Source organism: Podarcis melisellensis (genome assembly GCF_964234715.1).
Source record: "Podarcis melisellensis genome assembly, chromosome: 8".
In the NCBI taxonomy this organism is placed as follows: domain Eukaryota; kingdom Metazoa; phylum Chordata; class Lepidosauria; order Squamata; family Lacertidae; genus Podarcis; species Podarcis melisellensis.
The window spans coordinates 78759274-78774073 of NC_138540.1; the positions used below are offsets into that span (position 1 = coordinate 78759274).

Here is a 14800-nt window from a genome sequence, read left to right on the forward strand (position 1 = left end):
CCCCTTCAGGAGTCTCAAAGCGGCTAACATTCTCCTTTCCCTTCCTCCCCCACAACAAACACTCTGTGAGGTGAGTGGGGCTGAGAGACTTCAAAGAAGTGTGACTGGCCCAAGGTCACCCAGCAGCTGCATGTGGAGGAGCGGAGACTCGAACACGGTTCCCCAGATTACAAGACTACCGCTCTTAACCACTACACCACACTGGCTCTCATTTGTTCTTTTTATAAACACTCCTCTTTGCCACCGCAGATAACAAATATTCTTAATTTGATGAATACAGAGACAGAACATGGTTTTTATTTGCCACACCAATTTATTTTGATTATGAACAAAGATAAATTTAACCCCTATACCATATTTTCATGAGCCTGCAAGCCCCCCTTTCCTACTTTAGCTTCTCTCTTCCCTGCATCCCATTCACCCTGCACTACAAGCAGTCGCTCTTCCTCTCCCACCACCAGGCAAGCACCCTCCACTTCAGCTGCTGCGAGAAACAGTGTGCTCCAAAAGGAAGAAGACATTGCTCTCTCCTAACTACTCTTCAAAGTTGAGCTGCTCTAGGGGAGGCAGAGTATCACTGCATCGTGCTCTGGTTATAGTGCCTGAAAGGACACCACTATGCATTGAAGTCTTGGCCCATTTACAAAACGTTGGTGATGCACAGCCGTAGAAATGCTTGTCAGGAATTGCACTGTCATCTAGTAAAGAAAAAGAGACATTTTCACATGAGTGCCTGGGCAGTAACAGGTGAGTTTGTGTGCAGAAGAGAGAATTGGAGCATTTTATTGTTTATTAAGTGTATTGAGCAAGTATAGAAAGCATCTCAGAACCATACATGTGATCAATTTGACATGGATGTTTAAAATTTAGATATTCCCACCCCAGGAATATAGAGTCTCATCTATATACATGCAAAGCAAAGATCATTACCACAGTTATGGTTTCAGAAAAATAGAACTTTCCCCTACCAATACACATAGAGCATTTTCTGGCAGAAAGCCACAAACAGAACAAGAGAGCAGTCCGCCACCCTGTCTCCACCTCATTGGTTGGCAGTGCTACTTACCATGAGCAACAACAAACTCAATGCACTGGGTCTCAGCATTATAACACTTGATGGTCTCTGAGCCCTCACAGGCTTTTGAGAGAGAAGGAAAACAGATCGGACACACCTTCCCATTTAACCGACGTTTTGGCTCTGTGGAAAACAAGCCCAAAATCAACAGACGGTTTCAGCCCATTTCTCTTGTTTGTTTTTCCAATAATATTTTATTAAGTTTTAAGAATAACAACAAACAGAAGAAAGAAAACACACAAGAAAAATATAAAAACACAAAAATACAAAATTACAAAATACAAAATACAATTACAAAATTCTTGGTAATTTCTCCTCCCTCCCTCCCTCTCTTCCTTTTGTTACAGTGTAATAATTTCTTATTAAGTTTTCAAAAAATTGATATAATCAATGCATAATCAATTTTTCAGACTCCCCACCCCATTTTCCACGGTCTTTTTACTTCTTTCCCTCTGCTGCACAATACCTTCTATTTCTTATACCAACGCATCAATACTTTATTCTTTAATTTCTTATGCTGCTTATATTTCAAATCCTGCTTGTGACTTCATCATACAATAATTTCCTTAAATAGTCTGAAATGGTATTCCATTTTTGCACAAAGCAATCATCCTTAGATTCTCTTATTTTGCCTGTTAACTTTGCCAATTCTGCATAATCCATCACCTTACTTATCCATTCTTTGGTGGTAACTTCTACTTCCTTCCATTTTTGTTCTTAGAGGATCCTAGCCACTGTTGTTACATACATAAACAACTTAAAATACTTTTTTTTTAACTTCTTCCCCTATAATCTCTAAGAGAAAATTTTCTGCTTTTTTGTTTTTGTTTTTTGTATATAATTACTTTAGACATCTTTTATATCTCATCATATAACAATTGCCAAAAAACCTTCACCTTCTTAAAAGTCCACCACATATAAAAGAAAGTTCCATGTACCATTTATACTTCCACAATTATTTACAACCTTTAGCCAATTTGTTAGGTGATAAATACCATCTATACATTATTTTCATGCTATTTCCTTTGGGAGTATAACAGGAAGTATATTTCATATCAATTTTCCACAACCTTTCCCATGCATCCATTTCTATATTATGTCCTAGTTCTTTAGCCCATTTTATTATTGCAGATTTAACCAGCTCATCTTTTGTTTCCCATTCAAATAACATTTTATACATTTTTAAATCAATTTTTCTCTTCCTTCAAGCAGAACCTTTACAAAGTCAAAACTTTGATCCATAAAACCTTTTAATACATGTTTTCAAAAATACACATTAATTTGAAAATATTGGAAAAGTCAGAAGGATTATGAGCTTGGGTATCACCCATCTTGGATTTCTTCTAACTTTTTCAATTAAACTTGCATTTCCTAAAAAAAACTGATATGTTTTTCATTCATGTAAGACTTGATATCAGGTCCACACACTATACAAACTTCTCCTTAAAAATTCTCAATGTCCATTTACCTTCCCATATCACAGGTAAGCATACCACCCATACCTATTCCCATGTCCTTCCAAATTTAACAAATTTGTATTCTGTAAAGATATCCATTTCTTTAACCAAATCAGCCAGGTGCTTCATAATATAATTTTAAATCTGGCAATGAGAATCCATCTCTTTCCTTAACATCCATTAGTATTTTAAATTTGATCCTTGGTCTTTCCCCCTGCCAGATGAATTTTCAAAAATTTATATTTCTATGATTCCTAGGCCTCAGTTCGCAGTCCTGTGAGATGGTTGCGACATTTCCACTTCATTCTGTTTCAGGAATTCATTATGTTGATGATGTAGATCTAGCTATTATCTCTAAAGATGAGACATAACACTTAAGGAACACATAAATAACCAAAGACCCTGCATGGCTTCTTGTGCAACTATCCTGCATCTTCAGGCAGGGGAGGGAGAATAGGAAAGTGACCCATCCTCTTTTCTCAGCCTGCATTAGTTGCTGGTTTGGGCTTGGACTTCAAGCTATTCTTTGTCTTTTACTCCCTTTTATTTGTTTGGGTTAGTTTGGGAGACTTCCCTTCCTTCCCTAGCAATGCAAACTGTCAATAGAAGTTAAACCTGTTATTTGAGGCCTTTGCATTTTTAATTGGCTTTTGCTTTCTTATTAATTAATTAATTAATTATTTGTACTCCGCCTATCTGGCTGGGTTTCCCCAGCCACTCTGGGCAGCTTCCAACAAAGATTAAAAATACATTAAAATGTTACACATTAAGAACTTCCCTAAACGGTGCTGCCTTCCAATGTCTTCTAAATGTCAGGTAGTTGTTTATCTTTTGTCGTTTTCATTTTATTTCCTTCAATCTGTGGAGCATTACTGAAAATTTTCAGCTTCCTGTTCCCCATGGTCATGGTTGAGGGGTCCTGCCACACCATATTAGAAGAGCCAGGATGTCACCCTGTAGCTGGTGTTCCAGAGGTGGAGTTACTACTAGGGAAACTATCTGGAAAAGTGTGTATGCACACAAAAGCGCCTTAGTCTCTAAGGCGCTACTGGAAGGATTTTTTTTTTATTTTGTTTCTATTAGGGGAACACTGTTTCCATGAGCCCTAGCTTCCATCACAGTGTCCCGTTGCACCAGAAGTAGTTTAGTCATGCTGGCCACATGATCTGGAAAGCTGTCTGCAGAGAAATGTCAGCTCCCTCTGCCTGAAAAGCGAGATGAGTGCTGCACTCCATAGTTGATTTTGACTGGACTCAACCATCCAGGGGTCCTTTACCTTTACCTTTTATCTTACTAAGAGACAGCATGGGGACCACCTTTAGTGTCCGCTAACCAGCTGCAGGGAAGCTTCATCTTGGGCTTCATCTAAGATTTCCAGTGTCAGCTATATGATATCATTTGTCTAAGGGCAATCATGCAAAACCCCTAAAGCCTCAATGCTATTTATGCCCAACGGTATATACAAATATGCATATACTTACGTAGTAGAAATCTCTTGACGCACTCGAAACCATGACAACACTCCCTGAAATTAATTATGTAACGACCATCTTCTCTGGTGAAACTATAGCTCTGCATGCTGCAATCTGTAGTACATCCCTCTTCAAGGTCGACCTCAATAGAGCCATCTGTGAGAGAACATTAGAAGGAATACCTAGATCAGCAAAAATTCAAATCATTACTCTCCTGAACGAAATGTTTGTGATGCTCCCTTATATACATACATTGAGCAAATGGGTGAATAAAGAAAAAAAGTATCTCACAAGCACTGAATTTAGCAAGCTAATCCTTAAAGCAGTTTCTTCCAGAATCACCTCATAATTGCAGTATAATTTCTTCTGCCAACCATGTGAATATTCCAGGATCCTTCCTTTAAAAATTGCACTTAAATGAGACATGATTGACTGTATTTTCTGCACAAACAAAATGGCAAGGACCTGGAATAGGTTTATCTGCCACCCAATGGATATCCAGCTAGTTGATCCATTGGCTGACTCAAGAAGCTGTCTTATACTATGTAATATATATCTCAGAGAGTGGAGAATACAGACTTCTCTTTCCTCTATTTTTCTCCTTCTTTTGATCTCACTTCTGACCGGCTATCTTAAGGGAATAAATCTTTTTCCATGCATCTTGCTACGGGGAAATGTCTGCAAAGGTTTTCCTTTTTCATATATATATATGTGTGTGTGTGTGTGTGTGTGTGTGTGTGTGTGTGTGGCTTCAGCTGCTGCCAGGGTGTAACCAAAAGGGTTTGAGGCTTAGGTTATTTCTATATACTGCAGGCCTATTTGGCAGCAGCTGCTTGCTTTCAGAACGAGTGGTGGGGCATTGTACAATGTTCATTTGATGGGGCCAGGATCAGGTAAATTCTTTCTGATTGATCTGAGAATCTCCATTCCATCCCTCCTTTCCAGGAGTGCAGAATTGTTTATCTCCTGTGATATTGTACCATTCTGTGTGCCAAAATATGGGGAGAAATGAAGAACATGAAAAGAACATGAAAAGGAAGAAAATGTTAAATATTGAATATTGTTATGCATTATGCTTCAGTTAGATAATAGTATTTGCAGCTTAATTTTCTTGAGTTGTGGGTTTAAATGTTTTCCCTACAAACATGAGAATGCCAATAGATTAAATAAAAGTTAAAAATGATGGTACACTTTGCCGTTGAAGCAAGAAAGAAAAGCAATAGAAACCACCTAACACAAAGTAATTGCTTCATTTTGCTAATTGCACTAGTCAAGGAAGGGTAAGTTGTGAGCAATGTTCAAGTTATGTAAAAATAAATCTTAAATAGTGAGTTTAATAAAATCAGTGCAAACACTACGCATAAATCAAACATAGGGTGCATTAAATACTTTTCAGGGTGGCATAAGCAGCATAGTAATTCCATGTTGTCCAGCCCTCATATGGTTGCTGCAAGCTGGAAAGTATTGAGATGTCACTATTAGATATGTGGGGAGTGAGTCTGCCCCCCCCATACAGGTATACCACTTGTTATTGAAAGTAGGTAATTCCTCCTGTGTGAGTATAAAATATTCTACCTGAGAAATTAAAGAAATTTGAAGAAATTTGGACACATTTGACTGATTGGTTGCAGTATTTTTAGCTAAATGAAACATTCCAAAAGGACAAACAGAAAGGCTTTTCCACAGAAATTTCAAGACTTGAGAAAGAATTGAGAAAGACACACACGCAAAAAACACTCTTACTTGTACAGACTGGGAGGTGAAGGAGGAAGGAGTAACATCTGTCATGGTACAATGGGCCAGAGATTTTGGGTACAACATCCAGATGGAATCATGGGAGAGGTTGTGGAGGGAGGACCTAAAATTCACAGCATGCTATGATTTGAAAGAGAATTGCATAAAGATGCTCTACAGATGGTACTTAACACCTGTAAAACTGGCCAGAATGTATAAATCTAGATCAAACATCTGTTGGAGATGCAGGGAGATGGACGGCACCATGATCCACATGTGGTAGCACGGCAAAAAAAAAATCAGGGAATTTTGGGAAATGATTTACAATGAACTTCTGTTTAAATATTCCTTCCCAAAGAAGCCCAAAGCCTTTCTGCTAGGTATAATGAGCAATGAAATTCCAAAAAGGGTAAGGAAAATCTTTATGTATGCGATAGCAGCAGCTAGGATTCTAATTGCTAAAGTATGGGAAGGGGATTCTATCCCCTCAAAATTAGATTGGCAAAATAAAAAGCTAGAATATACAGAACTAGCAAGATTAAGAGCGAGATTCCAAGAACCTACAGATCAAAAATTCAATAGAGAGTGGAATATCTACAGAGAATATTTAAAAGAACATTGTAATGATATAAATTCTTTGGCAGGCCTGGAATAATTTGTGCATGAATTAAGAAATCGTTACATAATTAAAATAACAGAGGAATTTAGGAGAGAGTAAAGTGCACAGAGTAATGAAACTTAGGAACCACAGTGGGGGGAATGGAAGTCATGTCAGAAATAGCGATGGATGAACTTAAACTTTTCTTTTTCAGTATGTATGTACAGTGTGTAGAGTGTTAATTACTCAATTGCCTTTTGATGATTGATGCATATTGTTTTGTTTTCTATTTGTTTTGTTATGTTTCTAAAATTAATAAAGCATTAAAAAATTTAAAAAGTATAAAATATTCTACCTAAGAAAGGTACCATGTTGAAATGAATATGGAACCATTTTCCTTTTTAAAAAACGGGAGAATGATAGAGAAAATAATAATTCCATAGAATTGTATCATTTGGATTATACCTTCAGTCTCTGAACCATTTGAACTTACCCAGCAATGGGATGGCAAGCCCCTGTCCCCCAAAACCTCATGCCATCTGGGAAGACTGCAATCTTTGTCCCTACACCCAGCTCAGGGGCAACCCTTACCAGTAAATTTTTTGGGTTTGCTAGATGTTGCCATAGATGAACCCTAACATTGGTAAACCCCAACTGTCTTTCAACCAACAGGTGGACTGATTGATCATTGGTTACACACTCAATGCCTGCACCAAACCTGTTTTCAACTATAATCTATAAAGTTGTGGACTAATCTGAAACCAACACATGTCTCCTTGTATTCATCATTGGCTGCACACCTGACCGCTGTATCACTTGTGTCTGAACCCACAAAGAGTAGATTCTGATTATGTTGGGTGCTAATGAGTGGAGAGTGACCTGCCAGTGAGGTATTGTTACTTAGGATTTGGCCATTGGGAAAACCAGTTGGTGATGGAGCTGTAAGGCAAAAGCCAGAGAAAGCTGAGGCCTGAATATTCATTCAGAATGTATTAACTTTAATCAGTTGGCAAAGCTCAGAAGAAGGTTGCCAGTAGTTCTCCAAGGCTAAGAGGCTGACCTTTGTAAAGGTGGGGGTGGAGGTGGCACACTTTATTAGTTATTGACATGGAAAAGAACCATCTCAGTGCCTGCTTCCCAACACTGGAACTCCCTCCCAGGAGAAGCTAGATTGCCTCCCGTCTTGTCCTTCTCCTGGCAGGTGAAGACCTCCTTGTCCCAACAGGCTTTTGGGGAATTACTGTTTTTATTGAAAAGGATGCTACCACTTTTTATTGTAATCATTGGTACATTTTACACACACACACACACACACACACACACACACATCTATATAATTCTACTAATATTTAATTAATTGTTGAAAAAAATGAATTCTACAACATTGGGTGAGATCAGCATTCTGCGGCTTCCCCCTAGATATCCCAGGGTCCAAATGTTGAACCCACACACTTAGGTATAATCTTACACAAAGGCTTTATACTCACTCATATTACTGAAAGTAGTACGACTAAAGCAACTGCCACCTTTGGTAGTTTCACAAGTTCCTGAGTCTTTTTCATTTGATTTCCTTACTTTACATTTCATAGCTATCACTGCAAAGAGAAGAGAAGAAGAAATATTCAGTGCCAAATACATCAGTTCCTCAGTTGTGGAAAAATGAAATCTACATTCCCACCTGGATACAATCTTCCAAGCCAGACATGCACAATCTTATTGGTCTCAAGAACCACATGAGCGGGTTGGAGGCTGCATGCACACTGACACACATCTTCCCCCTATCTCACACATAGAAACATCTCCAGACACAAAGATGGAGAAACACACAGTCTTCATCCATTTTACTATTATGAATGCATACACTAAAGCAGGGACGTCCTCCCCCACAACACACAGTGAAGTGCACAATGGGATTTTAGCTGTCCCATTGAATACTTTCACATGCAGCACTCATGTTGTATGTGAAGAAAGCCAACCTCATGAAACAGAAGTACACTCCACAAGGCTGTCTTCGAAAATTTGGAGTCCAGCTTCCCACTATTCCAATAGTTTTAGCTTCATTTATCCTTCCTAGAGCCAATATCAGTTTGCCTTCTCTAGCCCACTGCATATCCCCTCCTTCATTTGAAAAAGCAATTCAAGATTGCAGCTTCCTACTCACCTTCAGAAAGGATGGCCAAGAAGAGACAAATACTCAGGAAGATCTTCATAGTGCTGGAGAGATCAAATGCTGAGGAGAACTCAGTTCAAAGAAGCAGGCAACTGATGGAGGAAGAGGCTGCCTTGGAGGATTTATAGGCTAAGAAGAGGAGCCCTAGGCAGAACTGGTCCAGTGAGGGGGTGGGAAATGATGACAGTAGAGATTGCATGCTTTCCCAAACACCTTGTAATTTTATATTGGAACGCAAAGCATGGAGTAGAAATTGCATTAAGGCATTTGTGGGAACTGTGTGAAATTCTGACAGCTACCTCTTCTTTTGCATTCTCAGGGATAAGAAACATATATTTTAAATCCTTAAATCACCTTTGGAAAGCCCATGAAAATTCACCAAATAACTTTCCAGTCTATCCCACCCCAATTTCACCACAATGGGAGCCACTCTTACGGAACCACTCTTCTTCAGAAAGTACACTGAATGAACACCACTTTGAGACAATTGGAGTTTGACTGCTATTAGAGTATTTCCTTCTAGGTTCAAGTGGCTAGAACACACATCATCTTGGAAATACTGAGCAAAGAATTCAAAGGTGTTAGTTACATAGTATAGCCACTCATGTTGTTTATGCACAGCAAAATAATTTTCCAACCTTCATTAATCGCATCATGACTCCACTAATACAAGGCAATATTTTTAATGAGGAATGCTGAGTCATACCAGGAATTTAGTTATCTTAAACATATTATTATTATTATTATTATTATTATTATTATTATTATTATTATTATTATTATTTATTTATACCCTGCCCATCTGGCTGGGTTTCCCCAGTCACTCTGGGTGGCTTCCAACAAAATATTAAAATACGATTGTCTATTAAACTTGAAAAGCTTCCCTAAATAGGGCTGCCTTCAGATGTCTTCTAAAAGTCTGGTACAGTGGTACCTCAGGTTACATATGCTTCAGGTTACATACGCTTCAGGTTACAGACTCCACTAACCCAGAAATAGTACCTCGGGTTAAGAACGTTGCTTCAGTATGAGATCAGAAATCGTGCTCCGGCGGCACAGCAGTGACAGCAGGCCCCATTAGCTAAAGTGGTGTTTCAGGTTAAGAACAGTTTCAGGTTAAGTATGAACCTCTGGAATGAATTAAGTACTTAACCCGAGGTACCACTGTAGTTGTTTTTCTCTTTTACATCCAGTGGGAGGGCATTCTGCAGTGCAGGTGCCACTACTGAGAAGGCCCTCTGTCTGATTCCCTGTAGCTTGGCTTCTCGCAGCGAAGGAACCGCCAGAAGGCTCTCGGCACTGTACCTCAGTGTCCAGGCAGAACGATATTGGTCGAGACGCTATTTCAGGTATACTGGACCAAGGCCGTTTAGGGCTTTAAAGGTCAGAACCAACACTTTGAATTGTGCTTAGAAATGTAATGGGAGCCAGTGTAGGTCTTTCAGGACCAGTGTTATGTGGTCTCGGAGGCCGCTCTCAGTCACCAGTCTAGCTGTCGCATTCTGCATTAGTTGTAGTTTCTGGGTCACCTTCAAAGGTAGCCCCACATAGAGCGTGTTGCGGTAGTCCAAGCGGGAGATGCACCACTCTGGCGAGACAGTCCGCGGGCAGGTAGCGTCTTAGCCTGCGTACCAGGTGGAGCTGATAGACAGCTGCCCTGGACACAGAGTTAACCTGCATCTCCATGGACAGCTGTGAGTCCAAAATGACTCCCAGGCTGCACACCTGGTCCTTTGGGGCACAGTAACCCCATTCAGGACCAGGGAGTCCTCCATACCTGCCCGCCTCCTGTCCCCCCAAAACAGTATTTCTGTCTTGTAAGGATTCAACCTCAATCTGTTAGCTGCCATCCATCCTCCAACCACCTCCAGATACTCACACAGGACCTTCACCGCCTTCACTGGTTCTGATTTGAAAGAGACGTAGAAATGGGAATCATTCGCATACTGTTGAACACCCAGCCCAAACCCCCTGATGATCTATCCCAGCGGTTGCATGTAGATGTTGAAAAGCATGGCGGAGAGGACAGAACCCTGAGGCACCCCAGAAGTGAGCCCCCAGGGGTATGAACATTCACCCCCCACCACCACTTTCTGAACATGGCCCAGGAGGAAGGAGCGGAACAATTGTATAACAGTGCCCCCAGCTCCCAGCCCCTCTAGATGGTCCAGAAGGATGTTATGGTCAATGGTGTCAAAAGCCACTGAGAGATCCAGCAGAACTAGGAAACAGCTCTCACCTTTGTCCCTAGCCCGCCGGAGATCATTGACCAGTGCAACCAAGGCAGTTTCAGTCCCATGATGAGGCCTGAATCCCGACTGGAAGGGATCCAAACAGTCCGCTTCTTCCAGGCGTGCACAGCTACCCCATTCCCCACCCCCACCCCATCCCCCAAGAACAGTACTTCTGTCTTGTCAGGACTCAACCTCAATCTGTCAGCTGCCATCCATCCACCAACCACCCCCAGACACTCACCCTGGATGATTTAAAACATACACACCAGAAAATGCATCTATGTACATAACTGAATTGAACTTGGGCCACAGTCCAGCCCCACAAACTCAGGGCCCATCTATCCTGGATCCTTTCCAAAATTAGTTCAGAGGCATGACTAATGTTTCAGACCCTCCAAGTGTCCCTATTTTCCAGGGACTGTCCCAGATTTTCAGAAGTTTCTGATTTGATCCCAGAATAACCTAATTATGTATATTTGACCAGGAAGGAGGGGAAATTTTGTATTTTTGTCCCCCTCTCAAATTATGAGCAAATGGATCCAATTTTGCTGAGTTCTTTCACAAAATTGTAGAACAAAAGCTAAAGGATACCTATTCTGATCCTCGTGTGATTCAAGGCTTATAAAAAGCAGAAATAGCAGAATCGCTGTGCATCCTTGTATGCTGTATAGCATTTGGCTATATGATGAAGCACCACAGAGGCAGATTTAGAGGATCACGGACTGCAAGAAGATCAAACCTCTCCATTCTAAAGGAAATCAGCCCTGAGTGCTTACTGGAAGGACAGGTCCTGAAGCTGAGGCTCCAATACTTTCTCCACCTCATGAGAAGAGAAGACTCCCTGGAAAAGACTCTGATGTTGGGAAAGATTGAGGGCACATGGAGAAGGGGACAACAGAGGATGAGATGGTTTGACAGTGTTCTCGAAGCAACTAACATGAGTTTGACCAAACTGCGGGAGGCAGTGGAAGACAGGAGTGCCTGGCATGCTCTGGTGCATGGGGTCACGAAGAGTCCGACACGACTAAATGACTAAACAACATAGAATGCAAGGTGAGAGATGGGGGGAGGCGACGAATTTTGGTGTCTCACAGGTTCCCACTGAAATTTTACCCCAAAGTCTGCCAGTGGCCACCAGATTATACAGAGAGCAAGTGATGGGGAGATATCTGAGGTCAGAACTGCCAAAGCATTAGTTATATATAGCCATGTTTCTATTCCTCCAAAATAATGAAAAGGGGGGGGAGGAATGATGCCTCTTTTTCTAAAGCAGATTTAACTTTAGGACCCCCCCCCCCAAGAAGAATTGTTTCACAAGAAAGAGGCCTGTTTTCTTGAACGTAAATGAGCACTAAACCCTTGACAGGGAGTGCCTTTCTGCTGAAGTATATCCATCTCCTCTCTTTCATTCTTCATTTTCTGGAGGATTTTGAAAATTCCTATTCTCCCAGGCATTTAAAGGCTGAAAGGCACTGCTCCTAGCAGCCTTGAATTTACTGTATTATCTGGAACCAGTTATTGCTAATTTTCAATGTTCTTAATGTTTCTTAATATACATTTTACTTTTATATTTACTAGTGTCTTTTTTCTGTTGTCACCTGTCCTGGTTCCTTTGGAGGAATGGTGGGGTTGCAATACACATTAATAAATGAATATGGCTGAAAGCAAAATACTGATCCTTTAAGGATTGTACGTCTAACACCTAATTCTGCTTCCTGCAGATTTTTAACAGATCTGGCTTCTTATACAATGACAGCTAGGCACCCTCAGGAGTCTTGCACTTTGAAAAACCAGTTGAATTTTCAGCCTGAGTTTCTTTGGGAGGAATGATGGGATGGAACTTTAACAAATAAAATCAAATAAAAAATGAAGTGTCAACAGTCCTGCTCCATGTAGATTATAAAAGGTGTTCATAGTCTGTCAAAGTCTCCTCTCTTATGGTTTATTGAGACCCCAGATAGAGAGATATGGAGCTGCATTTGGTTCCCAGGACAGGGGATCCCAGCCCTAGGTACATATTATAAAAGGGCCCCATATTTTCTCAAACTGTTGTCTCTTTTGGCTTCCCTCACTCAGGCACATGAGCAATTGTATCCAATTAGAGAAAATTATGAAAGCACAGTTTTTTGGCAGGTACATTATGGCACACTTGAAGCCAATAAGGAGTTTGGCTGCTGTAAGAAGATTTGCTGTAAATTTCAGCTGACCAGAACTTGCATCAGCCTGCTGAATCAGGTCATCTGTTCAAGAAAACAATTTTCATAGTGACCAACCAGATGCCTGTCATAGCCAGCAAGCAGGACCTGAGAGCAACACCACTCTCCCCACAACTGGTATCCAGAAGCAGACATTAAGTGCCAGATTGCCCCAAATGGCAGACATAGAACTTAACCATCAAGTTTAGTAGCCATCAATCCACAAATTCATGGAGGATGAGGGTAATCCGCAATTTAGCACATTCAAGTTGTTGGCCACAATTACTTTTTCTGATACCCAATTCCAAAGATTAAATGCTTGCTGTGTGATGCAGTTATTGCCTCTATTTGTCCTGAATTTACCCTCCTTCCATTTCATTGCTTGTCCACAAGTTCTATTGTTATGAGAGAAGGCTTGTAGACACAATGGCTGCATTTCCTCTGATATGAAAGCCAAGAAGCCTCTGGGAGTCTGCTCTACTCCTGCTTTTTTTTCAGGTTGTCCCAAAGGCATCTGCTTCAATTCTCTGAGAACAGGGTGCTGAACTAGATGAGCTTTTTGGGTGGTCCAGAAGGAATCCTCTTATGTCCCTGACTCCTCAATGCATCTCCAGTGGCCTATCGAAGAGTACTAATCTGCCCTGGTTGCCAAGAATTGTTATGGGTCATTGGACCAGTAAAGATTATTATTATTATCATTCAGTATCAACCTCTTGATATGTAGATAGGGTGGGTAGATTTTTGGACTTCTTTGTGACATTTCCATGATGTTATCCAGGCTTTCCGTAGCTCATCAGATATGCTAGACCTCCCTATTCCCACCCCATGCAGCTACTACTAGCCATGAGTTTAACCTGTCAAGGACCCATGTCTGAAACCACTTCTCTCTTCTATTCTGCAGGCCTGCTTTGCACCCATTTTCCCTTTTACACTCTGTGCATCCTCCCCTTCTTTTTGTGCAACCCACTTGGAAGGGAAGCCAGTGTGTGGTTGCCTCCTGTATCTTCCTCCTGCCACATATTACAACTAATCTGCTCCTTCTCATCTTCCACACAATTTGTAAGCCACCCCCTCCTATTCTGCAGACTCTTTCATGCCCCTGCTTTGGTCTTCACTATGTCCCCAGGCCACCTCTGCACCAGCTCTGCCTCCCCACCACCATGCTTGGTTGTGCCCAACCTGCCTTCCTGCTCTGGTCTCGGGTGTAATTAGAGCCATGGTGACACTGGCAAGCGAGCGCAAGGCTGGGCGAGTTTCGGGTTTTGATGTGCCTGGGCCTCCTGCTAGTTTGTTGTTCCTACTCGGGAGCAGGGCTGTAGCTTGGAGGTGGTGTGGAAGGCCCCTGCCAAATTAAATATGGACACTAAATGGGTTACGTATAGAGAATTGTTACTTGAATCAAAACCAATTAAAATTGAAAGAAGTTAACAAAATTAGAAAGAACATAACAGACTGGTTACAATACTTTCAGCTAAATGAAATATTTTAGAATGATAAAAAGTTAGGATTTTCGTATGAAATTTCAACTTTTCAGAGAGAAATAATAGAAAATGACACAATCCGCTGCTTGAAATTGTACAATCTGCTGCTAGAATGGGAAACGAAAGATGAAGAGGTTAAGTCTGTTATGATTAAATGGGCACAAGATGTGGGTCATAATATTCATATGGTGGAATGGGAAAAACTATGAAAGAATGACATAAAGTTTACAGTATCTGTAGCGATCAAAGAAAATTATATGAAAATGATGTATAGATGGTATCTAACTCCTGTTAAATTAGCAAAAATGTATAAGTCTAAGGAAAGCAAGTGTTGGAAATGTAAAATTACAGAAAGGATATTTTTTCATATGTGGTGGGATTGTA

The 14800-nt window shown here is 40.8% G+C and overlaps 1 protein-coding gene across 1 annotated transcript; it reads right to left on the reverse strand.

The window, feature by feature from the left end:
- Positions 1-439: 439 nt before the first annotated feature.
- Positions 440-8664, reverse strand: LOC309374905 (uncharacterized protein). Its single transcript, XM_081920124.1, has 5 exons — positions 8498-8664; positions 7824-7931; positions 4014-4160; positions 1067-1198; positions 440-698 (listed from the first exon to the last, which is right to left on the reverse strand). The coding sequence occupies exons 1-5, from the start codon at positions 8544-8546 to the stop codon at positions 535-537; spliced, it is 600 nt and encodes a 199-aa protein (XP_081776250.1). The 5' UTR covers positions 8547-8664; the 3' UTR covers positions 440-534.
- Between the last annotated feature and the right edge of the window lie 6136 nt (positions 8665-14800).